This window comes from Malania oleifera, chromosome 2 (genome assembly GCF_029873635.1).
Source record: "Malania oleifera isolate guangnan ecotype guangnan chromosome 2, ASM2987363v1, whole genome shotgun sequence".
NCBI classification, from domain to species: domain Eukaryota; kingdom Viridiplantae; phylum Streptophyta; class Magnoliopsida; order Santalales; family Ximeniaceae; genus Malania; species Malania oleifera.
Window position 1 is genome coordinate 83,599,459 of NC_080418.1, and position 17,162 is coordinate 83,616,620.

The 17,162-nt window shown below is 35.8% G+C and overlaps 1 protein-coding gene across 1 annotated transcript in view; it reads left to right on the forward strand.

The window, feature by feature from the left end:
* The window catches only part of LOC131149660 (ATP synthase subunit alpha, chloroplastic), a 1,331-nt gene extending 967 nt beyond the window's left edge, over positions 1–364 (forward strand). Inside the window, 1 exon segment of the mRNA XM_058100301.1 lies at positions 1–364. This exon segment is cut by the window's left edge and continues 151 nt beyond it. Within this exon segment, the coding sequence (XP_057956284.1) occupies positions 1–364 (364 nt within the window).
* The last annotated feature ends 16,798 nt before the right edge of the window (positions 365–17,162 follow it).

Sequence of the window (17,162 nt, forward strand, 5' to 3'; positions counted from 1 at the left end):
ATCGGGAGATGTTTCAGCTTATATTCCTACTAATGTAATTTCCATTACAGATGGGCAAATATTCTTATCTGCCGATCTCTTCAATGCTGGAATCAGATCCGCTATTAATGTGGGTATTTCTGTTTCCCGAGTAGGATCTGCAGCTCAAATTAAAGCCATGAAACAAGTAGCTGGCAAATTCAAATTGGAACTGGCACAATTCGCAGAATTAGAAGCCTTTGCGCAATTCGCTTCTGATCTCGATAAAGCTACTCAGAATCAATTGGCAAGAGGTCAACGATTGCGAGAATTGCTCAAACAATCCCAATCGGACCCTCTCGCAGTGGAAGACCAGATAATGACTATTTATACTGGGACGAAATAATGGGTCAATTAAGCATAACATGTGACCTGCACATGTTTCATTAAAGGAAATGACACATGGCCTATGACTTGCACATGTTTCATTAAATTACATGGCATGCTTAAGGTTATGTGGGGTTGTTTTATTGGCCAGTTGATGTCATAGCCTATTTTTATTGGCTGAACTGATGTCATGGGTTTCTTTTATTTTCTATAAGTAGCCAACTCTCTGTTGTATTAGAAAGGAATATATTTTTATGTTGAATACAATTCCAAGTGAGGTTTATTTCTCTTCAAGTGCATTAAACTTTCACCGAACTTATCAAAGGTGCTACCTTTGTGGCATTCATCCATTAATTTGATATTCCTGGTTTGTGCTTTATGTCAAGCAATAGGTCAAGGATCCACTACCATGTTGAAGCTTATTTTGGGTTTGGGGTTTTGATAAATCTGATTTGGGGTCTCCGGACGTTCATTTTTGGGGTTCCGCATCATTTGGTATCAGAGCTTTGGTTCAAATCAGGTTCTATCTATCTTATTTTTCTTGTTTGATTTCTAAAATTCTTTTATCTTATACTCATTTATCCTTATTTCTTATTCTTCAATCATCCGATCTACCTATCTTGCTTTCTTGTTTTTGAAATTTTCCATCTCTTCTTTAATATCTTCTATCATCAAGATTGAATCTTTTGTCACTTGAAATTGCAAGAAACACAGCAAGGCCGATTAGAGCACATTATAAAAAAAAAAAAAAAAAACCATTTTGTGCTTTAAAAAAAAAAAAAAAAAAAAAGAAGAAGAAAGAGAAAAGGCAGTATATTGCATTCAAAAAAAAAAAAGGAGGTAGTAACTTATTATTCTGATTTGTGTTTGAATATATCCTTGGTCGAGCTAGTTATTTTGTTCCATTGAATTTCTTCTTATTTCGTTTGGGTCATTATTGTTTTCTTGACTTCTTTGTTTGTCTTTCCTTCATTGTTTTGTGTCCTGATTTAGTTGTTCTATTGTTATTTTCATTGATATCTTGTTTCTAATTCATTGATTCATTTGTTGCATTTGGTTGAACTATTGGTTTTTTTCAGATTAGTTCCTTAAAGAACTAAAAGGGAAATCATTAGTGGTAAGAGGCATGAGTGTGTGAGCATATCAGAGGGAAAAAGCCACAAAAAAAAAAAATTTGTGTCAAAGCACAAGCATTGAGTGTCATTGTTTGGAGGGTAAACACGTAAGGGAGTGAGTGAGGAAATTTGTTAGCTTTGATGTATTCCCAAGAAGGGGGGGGGGTGAATTGGAATTTTAAAACTTACTCCTAGGTTAAACCAAATGTAAGCAGAATATTACAACCTAGGGTCAGTCTATGCAATCCCAAATGTGCAAATTAATATACTATGTGGAAATTTAAACCATACACATCATTCACAATAAAAAAAATACACGTGCAGTAAATAAATTGTAGAAATGTAAAGAACACGCACGATATGTTATCGGGGTTCGGCCAACTGTGCCTACGTCCCCGCCTCTAATTCACAATCCTGAGGATTCCACTAATGGCTCACTTACTGGGTGGAGTGGCACCTAATACATCAGGTCAATTAGCACAGGGCTGACTTCAACCTTTACAAACTCTCCTTGCGAGGCGGAGAAGACCCTAGGTCAAATTCACAGGGTTGACCCCAACCTGATCCTTCCGAGCTAGATCAAACCCCCTCAGGCCACGCTTGGAAATACAATAGTATTTATCACAATCAATTGGTATAGTGATTATGCTTTCATGTAAAGCAGATACCTAATACGTGCAATATACTTAATCAATCACATGCACATCAACAATGTAGGTAGATGTAAGCTCAGTGTGTGTATATATATGCAAATAACACTCAACAAGATATTATCACAATAATGTTCAAGATTATTCTAAACAAGCAATATCTTGGAATCCAAACAAAGTATTTCAATAGAAAATCAATATTCCAAGTACACGAATAAGATAATCAAACTAATTTAAGAAAGTTTTCTTCAATGTAATATGCACAATACTAGTTTGAAAATGTTTGCTTGTTCGAAAAAATCTTTGCACAACAAAATCAAGCTATAGGAATCTTTGCATTGACAATGCAAAGATCCTTAAGCTACTAGGTTTTTCCCAACACAAGATTTATTAAATAAAATTTGTGGGAAAACCATGCTTAACTCCCCAAAATCAATACCAATCAATCAAACAAAGCAATGGGAGTATGATCAATACTACTAAGCAATAACCCAAGCAAGAACTCGCATAAAGCTAAAAATAATCAATGGGATGAAGGTGTGAGAGTGTTTGGAAGTATTATAGGCAAAATGGGATTTTGGGTTTGAGAGAATTTTGACTAATGATTTTTCTTCATCTCTCTCTAATCCACACAAATGAACTCATATTTATAGACCAAGGTGGAATTATGGCCGTTTAGGATCCATTGGGTATTATTAGAAAAGTTTCAAATGGTTTAAACACAATTAACCCAACTTAACCCATTTTTACCTCAATTAAATTAATTTTAACCCAGCAAGGTTCGGGTGGCTGAACCTTGGTTCGGTCGCCCCATAGGGATAAAAATAATTTAAATGAGTTCGGTCGCCTGTATCATGCTTCGACAGCCCGAATCAAGGTCAGTTGCATTGCCTCGTGACTTCAGGTGCTCGATCATATGTTTGGTGGCCCGAATCTTTGTGTTCGGTCACCCAGGGCCCATTTTGAAGTAAACAGTTTGGTCACCCGAGTTGGTGGAATGTCTCTTTCAAAGGGTTTGGGCGCTCATGGCAGGTACACACAAAATGGTTTGGTTGTCCGAGAGCCCAAGTCAACTGTTGACACTCAACAGTTCGGGCACCCGAGGAGTTTTGAACTCCAAGGGTTCAGTCGCCTGAGCTCTCTCAATTTTCCTATTTATGTTAAATTTCAACACAGATTAAACACTCCTATATATTATATGATATGTGTGAGAGTGTTGGGAACTAGAGTCTCACTAGGGTCTTTTCGAGGGCCGTTTTGAGATAGTCCCAAAAATCTTGCGTCGGTCAAAGGGTGCCCTAAAGTTATTCAGTCCCTATTGTCATTCAATAGCCATTTTAAGAGCTTGCAAATACTTACATGCATGACATGCAAAGATTATTACGGACCGATATACCTAGTTACTATTATAAACCCAATAACATTACAACAATTAATAAATGTGTCGGGGTCTTCACTTCTCTTTAGGTTGCCGCATGCCATTATATAAACTTGTCAGTGAGAACCTGCACACAAACTTGGCAACCATTAAATACCAAAGTATTTGTCATTATCAAAACTGGGATTGACCTATAAGGTAAACAAATTTTTTTTCTCTAATATCCTTTTTGTAGGTTTGAAATCACGAGTAGAAAAGTGGTTGGCTTTGAAACTTCCAACAAAGGTAGAGAGAATGAGAACCCTCCACAAGACTCATTCTTCACCTTGCAAGCCATTCAACAGTAGTTTGAAAGACTCAATACGATTTTCGGGGAGTTTAGAGATAGATTGGATAGACAAGACGCTACAATTGATAGACTGAGAAGAGAGAAATCCAATGAAGGGCGGCGAAGGCCTTATACTCCTCTGATTGCTAAATTTGAACATGATATAGGTATCAATGAAGCAAGTGATGATGAACATGACGATATGGGAAGATTTTCTTATTGAGGTGCTAGGAAAGAGCGACAACCTTGATGGGAGCCAAGGGGTCGAGATAACATCAATAGAAACATTGGAAGCATCAAAATGAAGATCCCTCCTTTTTCAAGGAAAAAATAACTTGGATGTATACCTTGAATGGGAGAGGAAGGTTGTGCTCATTTTTGAGTGTCATAACTACTTTGAAGAAAGGAAGGTGAAATTGGTAGCTGTGGAGTTCACTGACTATGCACTGGTATAGTGGGATCAAATTTTTCTTAGTAGGCATAGAAACATGGAAAGACCTATTGAGATGTGGGCTGAAATGAAGGTGGTGATGAGGAAGCGATTTGTACCAAACCACTACTACCAAGACTTACACCAACGTCTTCAAAGCATTACCCAAGGTACCAAAAGTTTGAAGAACTACCACAAGGAGATGGAGATGGCTATGAATTAGGCAAATATTGAGGAAGATAGAGAAGCTACAATGGCACGGTTCTTATGTGGGATGAACAAGAAAATTGCTAACATAGTGGAGCTGCAGCACTATGTGGAGTTTGAGGACATGGTGCATATGGCAATGAAAGTAAAGAGGCAACTCAAACACAAGGGTGGAAACAAGCATGCTACAACAATTTTGGCTTCCCATTCCACATGAAAACCGAATTGGGGGAAATCAAAAGAAGAAAGGTTTGTTTCCAAAGACAAAGTGGGCAGCCATGAAAAAGGTATAACTTCTTCTCAACCTAGTAGGTACAGAAATACCAAGTGTTTTAGGTGTTTGGGGGACGGGCCATATTGCATCACAATGCCCAAATAAAATAGCAATGATTATAAGAGATGATGGTACTATTGAAATCGATGATGAAGAGAGTGATCATGAGTCCATGCCTTCACTAGAAGATTCTAGTGATGTTGAGTATGCCATCCATGGCGAGGCATTAGTAACTAGGAGAACTTTAAACATGCATGTGGTGAAAGATGAAAATGAGGAGCAGTGTGAGAATATATTTCATACTCAATGTTACATCCATGATAAGGTGAGTAGCATGATCATCGATGGAGGGAGCTGCACTAACGTAGCTAGTACCACATTAGTAGAGAAGTTGGGGTTGCAATGCATAAAATATCCTAGGCCTTACAAAGTTCAATGGTTGAATGAGTGTGGGGAGGTTAGGATGAATAAGCAAGTGCTGATTGTATTTTCAATTGGAAAATATTCTAATGAGATTCTATGTGATGTGGTCCCTATGCATGCTAATCACATCTTATTGGGAAGACCATGATAATATGATCAACGTGTCATTCATGATGGGTTCAAGAATAGGTATTCCTTTATAAAAGATGGGAGAAGTGTGATCCTTGTACCATTGACTCCTAAGCAAGTGTATGAAGATCAAATGAGATTCAAAATAGCAAATAATGAGAAAACCAAAAAAGAGGTTGAGAATAAAACAAAAGGAGAGGCAAAGAGCATTGAAAAAAATTAGAGGAGAGAAAATGATGGCAAGAGAGGGGCCGAAATTAGAAAAAAATAGAGTGGTAAAAATGAGGGAAAAACAACAAGAGAGGAAAAAGTGAGTTTGTATGCAAAAGAAAAAGAGTGTAAGAAAGCTTTTTATGCACAAAGACCTCTAGTTATACTTATGCACAAGAAGACATAATCAAGCACTAACAAACTCACCTCTTCCTTGCCTAGTGTTGTTGTTTCTTTGCTGCAGGAATACAAGGATGTCTTTCCTATGGATGTGCCCAATGGTTTGCCACCAATAAGAGGAATTGAGCATCAGATTGACTTCATCATCAGGGCTATGATTCCCAACTGTCCAGACTATAGGAGCAACTCTGAGGAGACTAAGGAACTTCAAAGACAAGTTGAGGAGCTACTAGCCAAGGGGCATGTGAGGGAGAGCATGAGTCCGTGTGCGGTACCCGTGCTATTGGTACTAAAGAAAGATGGAACATGGAGGATATGCATGGGTTGTAGAGCCATCAATAAAATCACTATAAAGTATCACCATCCTATCCCTAGACTACATAACATATTAGATGAATTACATGGCTTTTGCATCTTTTCTAAAATTGATTTAAAAAGTGGCTACCATCAAATAAGAATAAAATTGGGTGATAAATGAAAAACGGCATTTAAGACAAAGTACGGTTTGTATGAATGGATGGTTATGCCATTTGTTCTCACCAATGCACCTAGTAATTTCATACGCTTGATGAATCATGTGTTGCGTGCATTTAATGGTAGATTTGTTGTTGTCTACTTTGACGATATCCTAGTGTACAACAAGAATCTTGATGATCACTTGGATCATTTGAATGGTGTATTGGATGTTCTTAAAAAAGAAAATTTTTTTGCTAACCTAAAGAAATGTAATTTTTGCATGGAGAAGGTTATTTTCTTGGGTTATATGGTGAGTGCTAAAGGCGTAGAAGTGGATGAGGAAAAGGTGAAAGCAATAAAAGATTGGCCAACACCTAAATCTGTGGCTAATGTACGTAGTTTTCATAGGTTGGCTAGTTTTTATAGGTGGTTTGTGAGAAATTTTAGCACCATTGTTGCACCTTTAACTGAAGTGATAAAAAAGGACATGGGGTTTAAATGGGGTAATGCACAAGAACATTCCTTTAAAATGCTCAAACATAAGTTATGTTTTGCTTCATTATTGCTTTTAACTGATTTCACTAAAACTTTTGAGATTGAATGTGATGCCTTCGGGATTGGTATTGGAGCTATTTTGATACAGGATAAGCGTCCCATTGCATATTTTAGTGAAAAGCTCAATGAGGTAGCATTGAACTACTCCACGTATGATAAAGAACTGTATGCCTTGGTGAGGGCATTGGAGACGTGGCAACACTACTTATGGCCTAAAGAATTCATGATCCACTCTAATCATGAATTATTAAAGCATTTGAAGGGGCAAGGTAAGCTAAATCGTCACCACTCCAAATGGGTAGAGTTCATCGAAACCTTCCCATATGTCATTCAGTACAAGGAGGGGAAAGAGAATGTCGTGGCTGATGTGCTTTCTCGTAGGTATGCCTTAATTACTACACTTAGCACTAAGCTATTGGGTTTTGAGTACATAAAGGACTTATATGCTAAAGATTTTTATTTTGCTAATGTGTATGAGGCATGTGATAAAGTTTCGTTTCATAAATTCTATAGGAATGATGGATATTTATTTAGGGAGAATAGACTTTGTGTGCTTAACTACTCCTTAAGAGAATTGCTTCTATGAGAGTCACATAGCGAGGGTTTGATGGGACATTTTGGGGAACAAAAGACTTTAGATATTCTACATGAACACTTCTTTGGCCACATATGCATAGAGATGTAGAGAGAGTGTGTTCTAGATGCATTTCATGTAAAGAAGCTAAGTCTAAGGTCTTACCTCATGGCCTTTATACTCCTTTGCCTATACCTAGTAAACCTTGGGTAGACATTTCAATGGATTTCATATTAGGTTTGCCTAGGTCCAAAGGGGGTATGGACTCTATATTTGTGGTGGTTGATAGATTTTATAAAATGGCACATTTTATTCCTTGCCATAAAACTGATGATGCCATAAATATAGCCAATTTATTTTTTAGGGACGTTGTGCAATTACACGACATTCCTAGGACAATTGTGAGTAGTAGGGATGTTAAACTACTTTTGGAAGGTTTTGTGGGGAAAGTTAGGAACTAAGCTATTGTTTTCTACTACTTGTCATCCTCAAACTGATGGTCGAACCAAAGTAGTTAATTGGACTTTAGCTACCTTATTGCGTGCGGTCATTCAAGGGAATTTAAAATCATGGGAAGAATGCATACCAGTTGTTGAGTTTTTTTATAATAGAACTATGCATGCTTCTACTAATTTTTGTCCATTTGAAATTGTTTATGGTTTTAATCCTTTGACTCCGGTGGATTTGATGCCGCTACTTGTGAATGAGATAGTTAGCTTAGACGGACAACACAAGGTTGACTTGGTGAAGAGGATCCATGAACAAGCACGACAGCACATTGAAATGAAGAACCGACAATATTCATCACAAGATAATAAGGGGTGCAAGTTCGTTACTTTTGAACCGAGAGATTGGGTATGGGTGCATATGAGAAAAGAGAGGTTTCCTACTAAAAGGAAAAAAAAGCTACACCTGAGGGGTGATGGACCTTTTCAAGTGCTAGAAAAGATCAATGATAATGCATACAAGTTTGATCTACCAGGTGAGTATAAGGTCAATGCAACTTTCAACGTTTCTGATTTATCCCTTTTTGATGTGGGTGATGATTCGAGGACGAATATTTTTTAGGAGAGGGGGAATGATATGAACCCTCAAGCTCTGATTGCATAGGATGATCTGCACATGCCAAGCGGATCCATTGCAAGAGCTAGAGCCAAGAAGGTTAAGGAGGCTATGCAATGACTAATCGAGAAGTTGCTTGAGCAAGAGTCAATGAGGGTCATGGACACTAAAGAAAAATAATTTCTAGAAGAGCCTAAGATGGTAAATTGTCTAAAGACGTGTGAAGCTAGAACCTTAAGCCAATAAGGGTTGTTTGGGAAATTTTTATGGACTAAAAAATGGGTCAATTAAGCATGACATGTGACTTGCACATGTTTCATTAAATGACATGACACATGGCACGTGACTTGCACATGTTTCATTAAATAACATGGCATGCTTAAGGTTATGTGTGGCTATTTTATTGGCTAGATTGATGTTATAGCCTGTTTTTATTTGTCGAACTGATGTTATGGGTTTCTTTTATTTTCTATAAGTAACCAGCTCTCTATTGTATTAGAAAGGAATATATTTTTTTGCTAAATACAATTCCAAGTGAGGTTTATTTCTCTTCAAGTTCTTTATTGAACTTTCACTGAACTTATCAAAGGTGCTACCTTTGTGGCGTTCATCCATTAATTTGATATTCTTGGTTTGTGCTTCAAGTCAAGCAATAGGTCATAGATCCACTTCCATGTCGAATCTTATTTTGAGTTTGGGGTTTTGATAAATAAGATTTGGGGTCTCCGGACATTCATTCTTGGGGTTCCGCATCACCTTGCCTATATATATTTGTTCATTTGCAAATATTGGTAAAGGATTAGCAAGATCATTATGGCCAAAGTTCTCTCAAATTCAAAAATCATTTTATAGCCTATACTACTCCCATACACTCACACACTCCATTTTCCTTGATCATTCAAGTGTTGTGAGTATATTAAGTGTGCTTGTGCTTCATTCTAATTTTCTTATACTCTCATTTGTTGTATGGATTGATTGATTTTTATTAAGAGTAAAGCATTAAGTTCTTTCATTGATTTTATTTGATAAATCTTGTATGGGAAGACTTAGAGGCTTGTGGTTCTTGCATTGTCATTGCAAGTTACCTTAGCCTACACTTTTTCATGCAAATATTGTTTTACAAGCTTGCATTCAAACATCCCTTGTGATTAGTATAATGTGAATATCTTGTTAAGGTTGTTTGAATCATCTTGCTAGCATTTTTTTGAAACCATGATCTAATATTGTGATATTCAAATATTGTGTTTCAAATCTTGCTTTGATATACACTCTAAACCTTGATTGATTATTCCCACTTAATTGAGTGTTTAGCATACATATTTAAGCACTAAGCATATTTACATATTATTCATACTTGCATTATTGCTTGAGCCATACTAGTTTACATATCTACTTTTGAAGAAGTATATTTCCTTGTACGCAAAATTTTAGACACATTTTTTGTATTCCAAGCATGGGTCTGAAGAAGGAGACTAGCCCTATTGAATAGTCCCGGATTGGCTTTGACCCAGTTAGGAAAGCTAGGTGCACCATCCTAGTAAGGTGTAGGTTGAGGTCAGCCCCGCTAACTGACCTAGTTGTAAATGGTGCCGCTCCACCCATTAAGTGAGCCATAGTGGAATCTTTGTGCTACGGTAGCCAAGGCGGGGATGTAGGCACAGTTGCCCGAACCCCAACAACATATCTAGTGTTGATTTTATTTTCCGCAATTTACTTTCTACATCTGTATTATGATTATAAATACATAGAAAGACCCTAGGTTTGTAAAATACTGTGCTGGATTAGTTGAACCTTGGAGGAAATTTTTAATCTCCAATTTAGCCCCCATCTTGGGAATACACCAAAGCTAACAAAAACCCCTTATGAATTGTGGAACAGCCATAGACCTAACATTTCCTACTTTCATGTTTTTGGTTGTAAATCTTTTTTGCTTAGTGATAATGAACATCTAGGAAATTTTGATTCTAAATCTGATGAAGACATTTTCCTAGGTTATTCTCTAAATGGTAAAGCATATAGAGTTTTCAATAAAAGAACTTTAACTGTCATTGAATCTATTCATATTGTATTTGATGAATTTAATCTTTTTTCTAAGAAAAAATGATGAATATGACATTGACATTAGAAAACTCTTAGACAAGTTATTTGTTGAAAACAATGCAAGTGAGAATTCATAAATTAATGATAAATCATCAGAAGATAATAACAATAACAATGAAATTCATGAGTTGCCTAGGGATTGGAAATTCATTAGGAACCAGTCTATAAATCAAATCATAGGTGAACCTTCCTGTCGTATAGTCACAAGATCTTCCTTGAAAAACCTAGTGAGTCATTCTACTTTCTTGTCCCAAGAAGAACCTAAAAATAAAGAAGTAATAAAGGATGAGTCTTGGGCGATGTCCATGTAAGAAGAACTTAATCAATTTGAAAGAAGTAAAGTGTGGACCCTATTTCCTAGACCTAATGATCATACAATTATAGGAACCTAATGGGTATATAGAAATAAGAAAGATGAGAATGAGGTAGTAACTAGGAATAAGGCCAGACTAGTTGCCCAGAGTTATAATCAGGAAGAGGGAATTGATTTTGATGAAACCTATGCTCCTGTTGGTAGGATGGAAGCCATTCATATGCTACTTGCTTATGCAGCCTTTAAAAAATTTAAATTGTTTCAAATGGATGTTAAAGGTGCTTTTCTTAATTGTTATATTAATGAAGAAGTGTATGTAGAACAACCACCTAGTTTTAAAAATCATAAATATCCAGATAATGTATACCGATTGTCCAAAGCCTTGTATGGATTGAAGCAAGCTCCTGGAGCTTGGTATGAGAGGCATAGTGGTTTCCTACTAGAAAATGGGTTTACCCGTGGCAAGATTAACACTACACTCTTCATCAAATCCAAAAATGATGATAGGCTCCTAGTTCAAATTTATGTTGACGATATCATTTTGGAGCAACCAATGATGAGTTGTGTAATGAGTTTTCCAAATGCATGCAAAGTGAATTTGAAATGAGCATGATGGGTGAACTTAGTTTCTTTTTAGGGTTTCAAATTAAACAAGCTAAATATGGAACTTTCATATTCCAATCAAAAATATGTTAGGGACTTGCTAAAGAAATTTAATATGAAAGATAGTAAAATTCATAGTACTCCCGTGAGTTCTTCCATCAGACTTGATAAAGATGAGGAAGGATTCCCTGTTGATGTGAAATTGTGTTGTGCCATGATTGAGAGTCTTCTATATCTTACAACTAGTAGGTCATATATTATGTTTAGTGTGTGCATGTTTTCTAGGTTTCAAGCCGCTCCTAAGGAATCTCATCTATTAGTAGTAAAACGAATCCTTAGGTACCTAGTTGGAACCATAGAGCTAGGATTATGGTATCCTAAGCATACAACCTTTGAGATTGTTAGTTATACAGATGCTGACTTTGCCGGTAGTAAGGTTGATAGGAAGAGTACTAGCAGCATTTGTCATCATTTAGGACAATCTCTCATTTCTTGGTTCTCCAAGAAAAAAAACTTAGTTGCCTTATCCACAGTCGAAGCAAAATATATTGTGGCTAGAAGTTGTTGTGCTCAAACTCTTTATATGAAACAACAAATTATGGATTTCGGATTGCACTATGATGTTGTGCCAATAAAATGTGATAATACTAGTGCAATAAATATCTCTAAGAACCCTATCTAACATTCACGAACTAAACACATTGAGATTAAGCATCATTTCCTTCGTGATCATGTGCATAAGGTTATGTGGCACTTGACTTTGTGTGCACAAATAAACAATGGGCCGACATTCTTACAAAACCACTTCCAGAAGATAGGTTCCTACAAATTAGACATGAACTAGGTCTCATGCATAGTAGAGATGCTTCCTAGATATTTGATACATTGCATAAACTTAGGGGGAGCTTTCTAAGAAATCTTAAGTCTAACAATTAAGATAATAATTGGTATCCTTCATTATTTTAGACTTTATGAATTTGCTTTTTTTTTCGCAATGCATAATTCTTATATCTACTACATGATGATGATTGAATTTATGTTTTACATCTTGATTGTACTGGAACTGTTTGGGTTAAGTAGTGGTGGATAATCTGTTGATCTTAAAACTCAAAACTTTTTATAGAGGTATTTTTGAAAAAATGTCCAATTTTCAAACGGCATATTGCCAAAATTTTTTTAAAAAAAATTTCCAAACTTATCTTGTGTATTAATGTATCATACCCAATGCTTATGGCTATTTATTTCACAACCCTTTTTTCTATTGTCAAAAGGGGGAGATCGAGATGAGAGGCAAAAATTGGGTAGTAGTACTTAGTCCTTGAAAAATAATTTGCATTGAAATATTTTGTTTTGCATTATGTATATTGTCAAGGGGAGCCTTTCAAGGCTCTACCTACTTTTTGTATTGTGTATTTGTCATCATCAAAAATGAGGAGAATGTTGTCCTCATAGGTCACACCCGATTTTGATAATGACAAATACTCAAGTATTTGATGGTTATCTAGTTTATGTGCAGGTATATAATTAGAAAATCAAATTGATGGCACATGAAGTAGAGCTTGAAGACCCTAAAGACTATAGTATGTTGTATTTCAATTCATTTATTGTTTGGGTATGTAATAATCAATACATTACATGCATGATTAGATAGATAATCTCAAAAAGACCTAGATTGACCTTAAGTCCCTCATACATGCATAAAAGAGTGTCCTATTAAAATTAAGTTAATCATCATATGAATAAGGACATCATTAAAAATAGAAAATGACAAAAAATTGCCCAAATTAGCATGTTTGGTCAATTGAACTCAGTTGCACTGAGATCTTCAGTCGACCAAACCCCCATTGGGTCAACATGTTGACTCCTCGATTGACCGACTAGAAATATATAGGCAACACTCTGGTCAACCGAACCCCCACGTAGGGAATGCCAACCACCTGGTCGACCGAACCCTTAAGTTCAAAACATCTCGGTCAACCAAATTTTTGACTAGTTCGGTCAACCAAACTCACTTTGGTCGACCAAACCATGCGAATTTGGACAATTGCCTTTGGATAGTCGATCATCTTCTCGGTTTAATTTGTCCTTAGTCGACCGAACCCAGATACTAGGTCAACCAAACCTTAAGTACGGTCGACCAGTGCTCTCGGGTTGGCAAATTTTACCGAGGTTAAAAAACTTGTTATTTTTATTAACCTCACTTAAATTTTTTCTAAAGTGGCTAATATGTCCTGAACAGTTATAATCTTGGGAAATTCTATATATACCCCCTCATTTGCAAAAATTAATCAATGATTAGCAATCTTAATTAGAAAAAATCCTCTAAAACTCTAAAATTCCTACTCTCATTTTCAAGCATCCTACACTCATTCTTACTCACTCTTCTTGCTAAAATCATTCTGTAAGTGTGCTTGAGTGTTCTTTTCATTAGGCTTACACTCTCACTTGTTTGGTGTTGATTGAAATTTCTTTATCTTGAGAGTAAGCCTTAAGTGTTTCTAGGAGACTTTGTTAATAAGTCTTCCTTAGGAATACTTCATTGAGCTTTTGGGTTTTACATTGTCATTGCAATATTCAAGGAGTTCACATCGTGTTTTGGTTGCAAAAAATATTTTACAAATCCTTTTCAAAATATCGCTTGGGCTTATCTTTGAGAAATACATTTTGAGATATTTGCTTTAGTGCTAAAGATCTTTGTTGCTATATCTTTTGATTAATATTTTCATCTTCACACAAAGATGAAATAATTTTGACAAACCATTTTTGAATATCTCTTGTGGTTTATTTTGATAAAAATATTTGTTGAGATATTTGAAACGTGCTTGGGATCTTTATTGCTATATTGTGATTGAGACTATTATTTTGACACAAAGATCCTATCACTTATACTCTCACATACTGATTGCAATATTGGCATAAATCTTTGAGAGTGGATACTAAGACTACATTAAACTTATCTTATTATATCATTCGGTAGTGTATTGATTACATTGGTACATAATTTGCTTAGTTGAGAAGCATATTGGTTGTTGGAAAATTTTATTGTGAAATTTGTTGTATTCCAAGCGTGGCCTGAGGGGGCGATAATTTAGCCTAGTAAGGATTTTATGTAAATGTTGAGGTCAACCTTGTGCTAATTGATCTGGTTATTTAGGTACCGCTCCACCCGTTAAGTGAGCTTATAGTGGCAATCCTTGTGTTTGTTAGCCAAGGCGAGGACGTAGGCAGTTTATCGAACCTCGATAACATTTTTTGTGTTGTCTCCTTTACTGCTTTATTGTGCATGCTTGATTAATTTATTTGTGCAATTTAATTTTTGCTGTATATTTATATTGATTTACCTTACCTGCACTTGATTGACCTTTGGCTTGTGTAATACTACTGTTAGGGGATTGACCTAGGGGATAAAATTTGAAAATACCAATTCACCCCCCCCCCCTTCTTGGGATTACGGTAAAGCTAACAATGAGGCAATTGAGGATGAATTATGGGTAGTGTCCATGCAGGAAGAGCTTAATCCATTTGAAAGAAACAAAGTCTGGACCTTGGTTCCTGGACCTAATGATCATACATTTATTGGAACTAAATGGGTCTATATGAATAGGAAAGATGAAAATGGGATAGTAATTAGAAATAAAGCCAAATTAGTTGCCCTGGGTTATAACCAGAAAAGGGGATAGACTTTTAGGAGACCTATGCTCCTGTAGCCAGGATGGAAGCCATTCGAGTGTTATTAGCATATATTGCTTTTAAGAACTTCAAATTATATCAAATGGATGTTAAATGTGTATTTCTAAATGTCTACATTAATGAGGAAGTATATGAGGAACAACCTCCAGGATTTGAAAACCATAAATTCCTAAATGTCTACATTAATGAGGAAGTATATGAGGAACAACCTCTAGGATTTAAAAACCATAAATTCCCAAATCATGTTTATAGACAGTCTAAAGCTTTGTATGGATTGAAGCAAGCTCCTAGAGCTTGGTATGAAAGGCTAAGTGGTTTTCTGCTATATAATTGGTTTACTAGAGGGAAGATACACACAACACTCTTCATAAAATCTAAAAATAATAACATGCTCCTAGTGCAAATATATTTAGATGACATCACATTTGGAGCAACAAATGAAGAGTTGTGTAATGAGTTTGCCAAATGCATTCAAAATGAATTCAAGATGAGTATGATGGGTGAACTTACATTCTTCCTAGGACTTCAGATTAAACAGGCTAAACAAGGGACTTTTGTATGCCAATCAAAATATATTAAATACTTACTCAAGAAATTTAGTATGGAAGGCTCCAAAATTCTAGGAACACCTATGAGCACTTCCATCAAACTAGACAAAGATGAGCAAGGCATACTGGTAGATGTTAAATTCTACTGAGGTATGATTGGTAGCCTATTGTACTTGACTACGAGCAAGCCTGATATCATGTTTAGCGTGTGCATGTGTGTGAAATTCAAGCTAGATCTGAAGAGTCTCATTTATTAGAAATCAAAAGGATACTTAGATACCTTATCGAGACTGTTGACTTAGGATAATGGTACCCTAAGTATTCCTCATTTCATATTGTCAACTATTCTGATGCAGGCTTTGCCGGTAGCAAAGTTGATTGGAAGAGCATGAGTGGCATTTGTCATTATCTAGGAAAATCTCTAGTTTGTTGGTTTTCCAAGAAACACAACTCAGTTGCATTATCCATAACTGAGGCTGAATATATAGCGGCTAGGAATTTTTGTGCTCAAACGCTTTATATGAAACAACAACTCATAGACTATGGATTGCACTATGACACTATTCCCATAAAACGCAATAACACTAGTGCAATAAATATCTCAAAGAACCCAATATCACACTCATGAACTAAGCACATAGAAATTAGACATCATTTTATTCATAACCATGTGCAAAAGGGGGATGTAGAACTTGAGTTTATGTGCACTGATGAACAATGGGCTGATATATTCACAAAGAAACCTCTTCAGGAGGATAGATTTATACAGATTTACTATGAATTAGGCTTACTACGCACTAAGGAACTTGCCTAGATATACTTGAGTGATCAATTTACAAATTAAGCCTATCCCTTAATAATGGATGGACTATATTACTATGGGGGAGCATGTAATTACCTGAAATCAGAAAAAATGAAAAGAAAATAAATAAAAGGAAGATAGGAAAATAAAATAAAAGGGAAAAGAAATTTAGTTACTTTGATTAGCATCTTATGGACTTTGAATAAATCATTTTGTAATTCATCATGAGATGGCATACACTCACCATTGGATTCATCACTACAAGAATTATTTAAAGATTTAGATGGGGAGCTTTCCTCATCGTCCCAAGCCATAAAACAGGCATAAGAAACCTCTTGGTCACTTGATTCATTTTCTGAACTACTTGTACTATCCCAAGTAGTGGCTTTCATGGTCTTTTTCTTTTTCTTCTTAGACTCTTTCTTAAGTAGAGGACATTCCGGCTTTAAATGTCCAGCTTTGTTGCAATTATAGCATGTAGGAGTTTTACTTTTAGATTTCTTTTTACTAATTTCTTCTCCTTCTTCATCTGATTCGAAGTCTTGGTTTCTTCTTTTAAATTTGTTTCTCCTTCTTAGTATCCTTGCTAGCTTTTTAGATATGAAGGCTTCTTCATCTTCATCCATTTCACTACTTGAGTTTTCTTTTAAGGCTTTAAAGGCTATCGATTCTTAGGCTTTGGTTTTTCCATTCTTTTCATTTATTACCATTTCGTATATGAGGAGAGAACTTATAAGTTCATCTAAAGAAGTGGTTTTCATATTTCTTCCTTCCATTATGGCAATGGCTT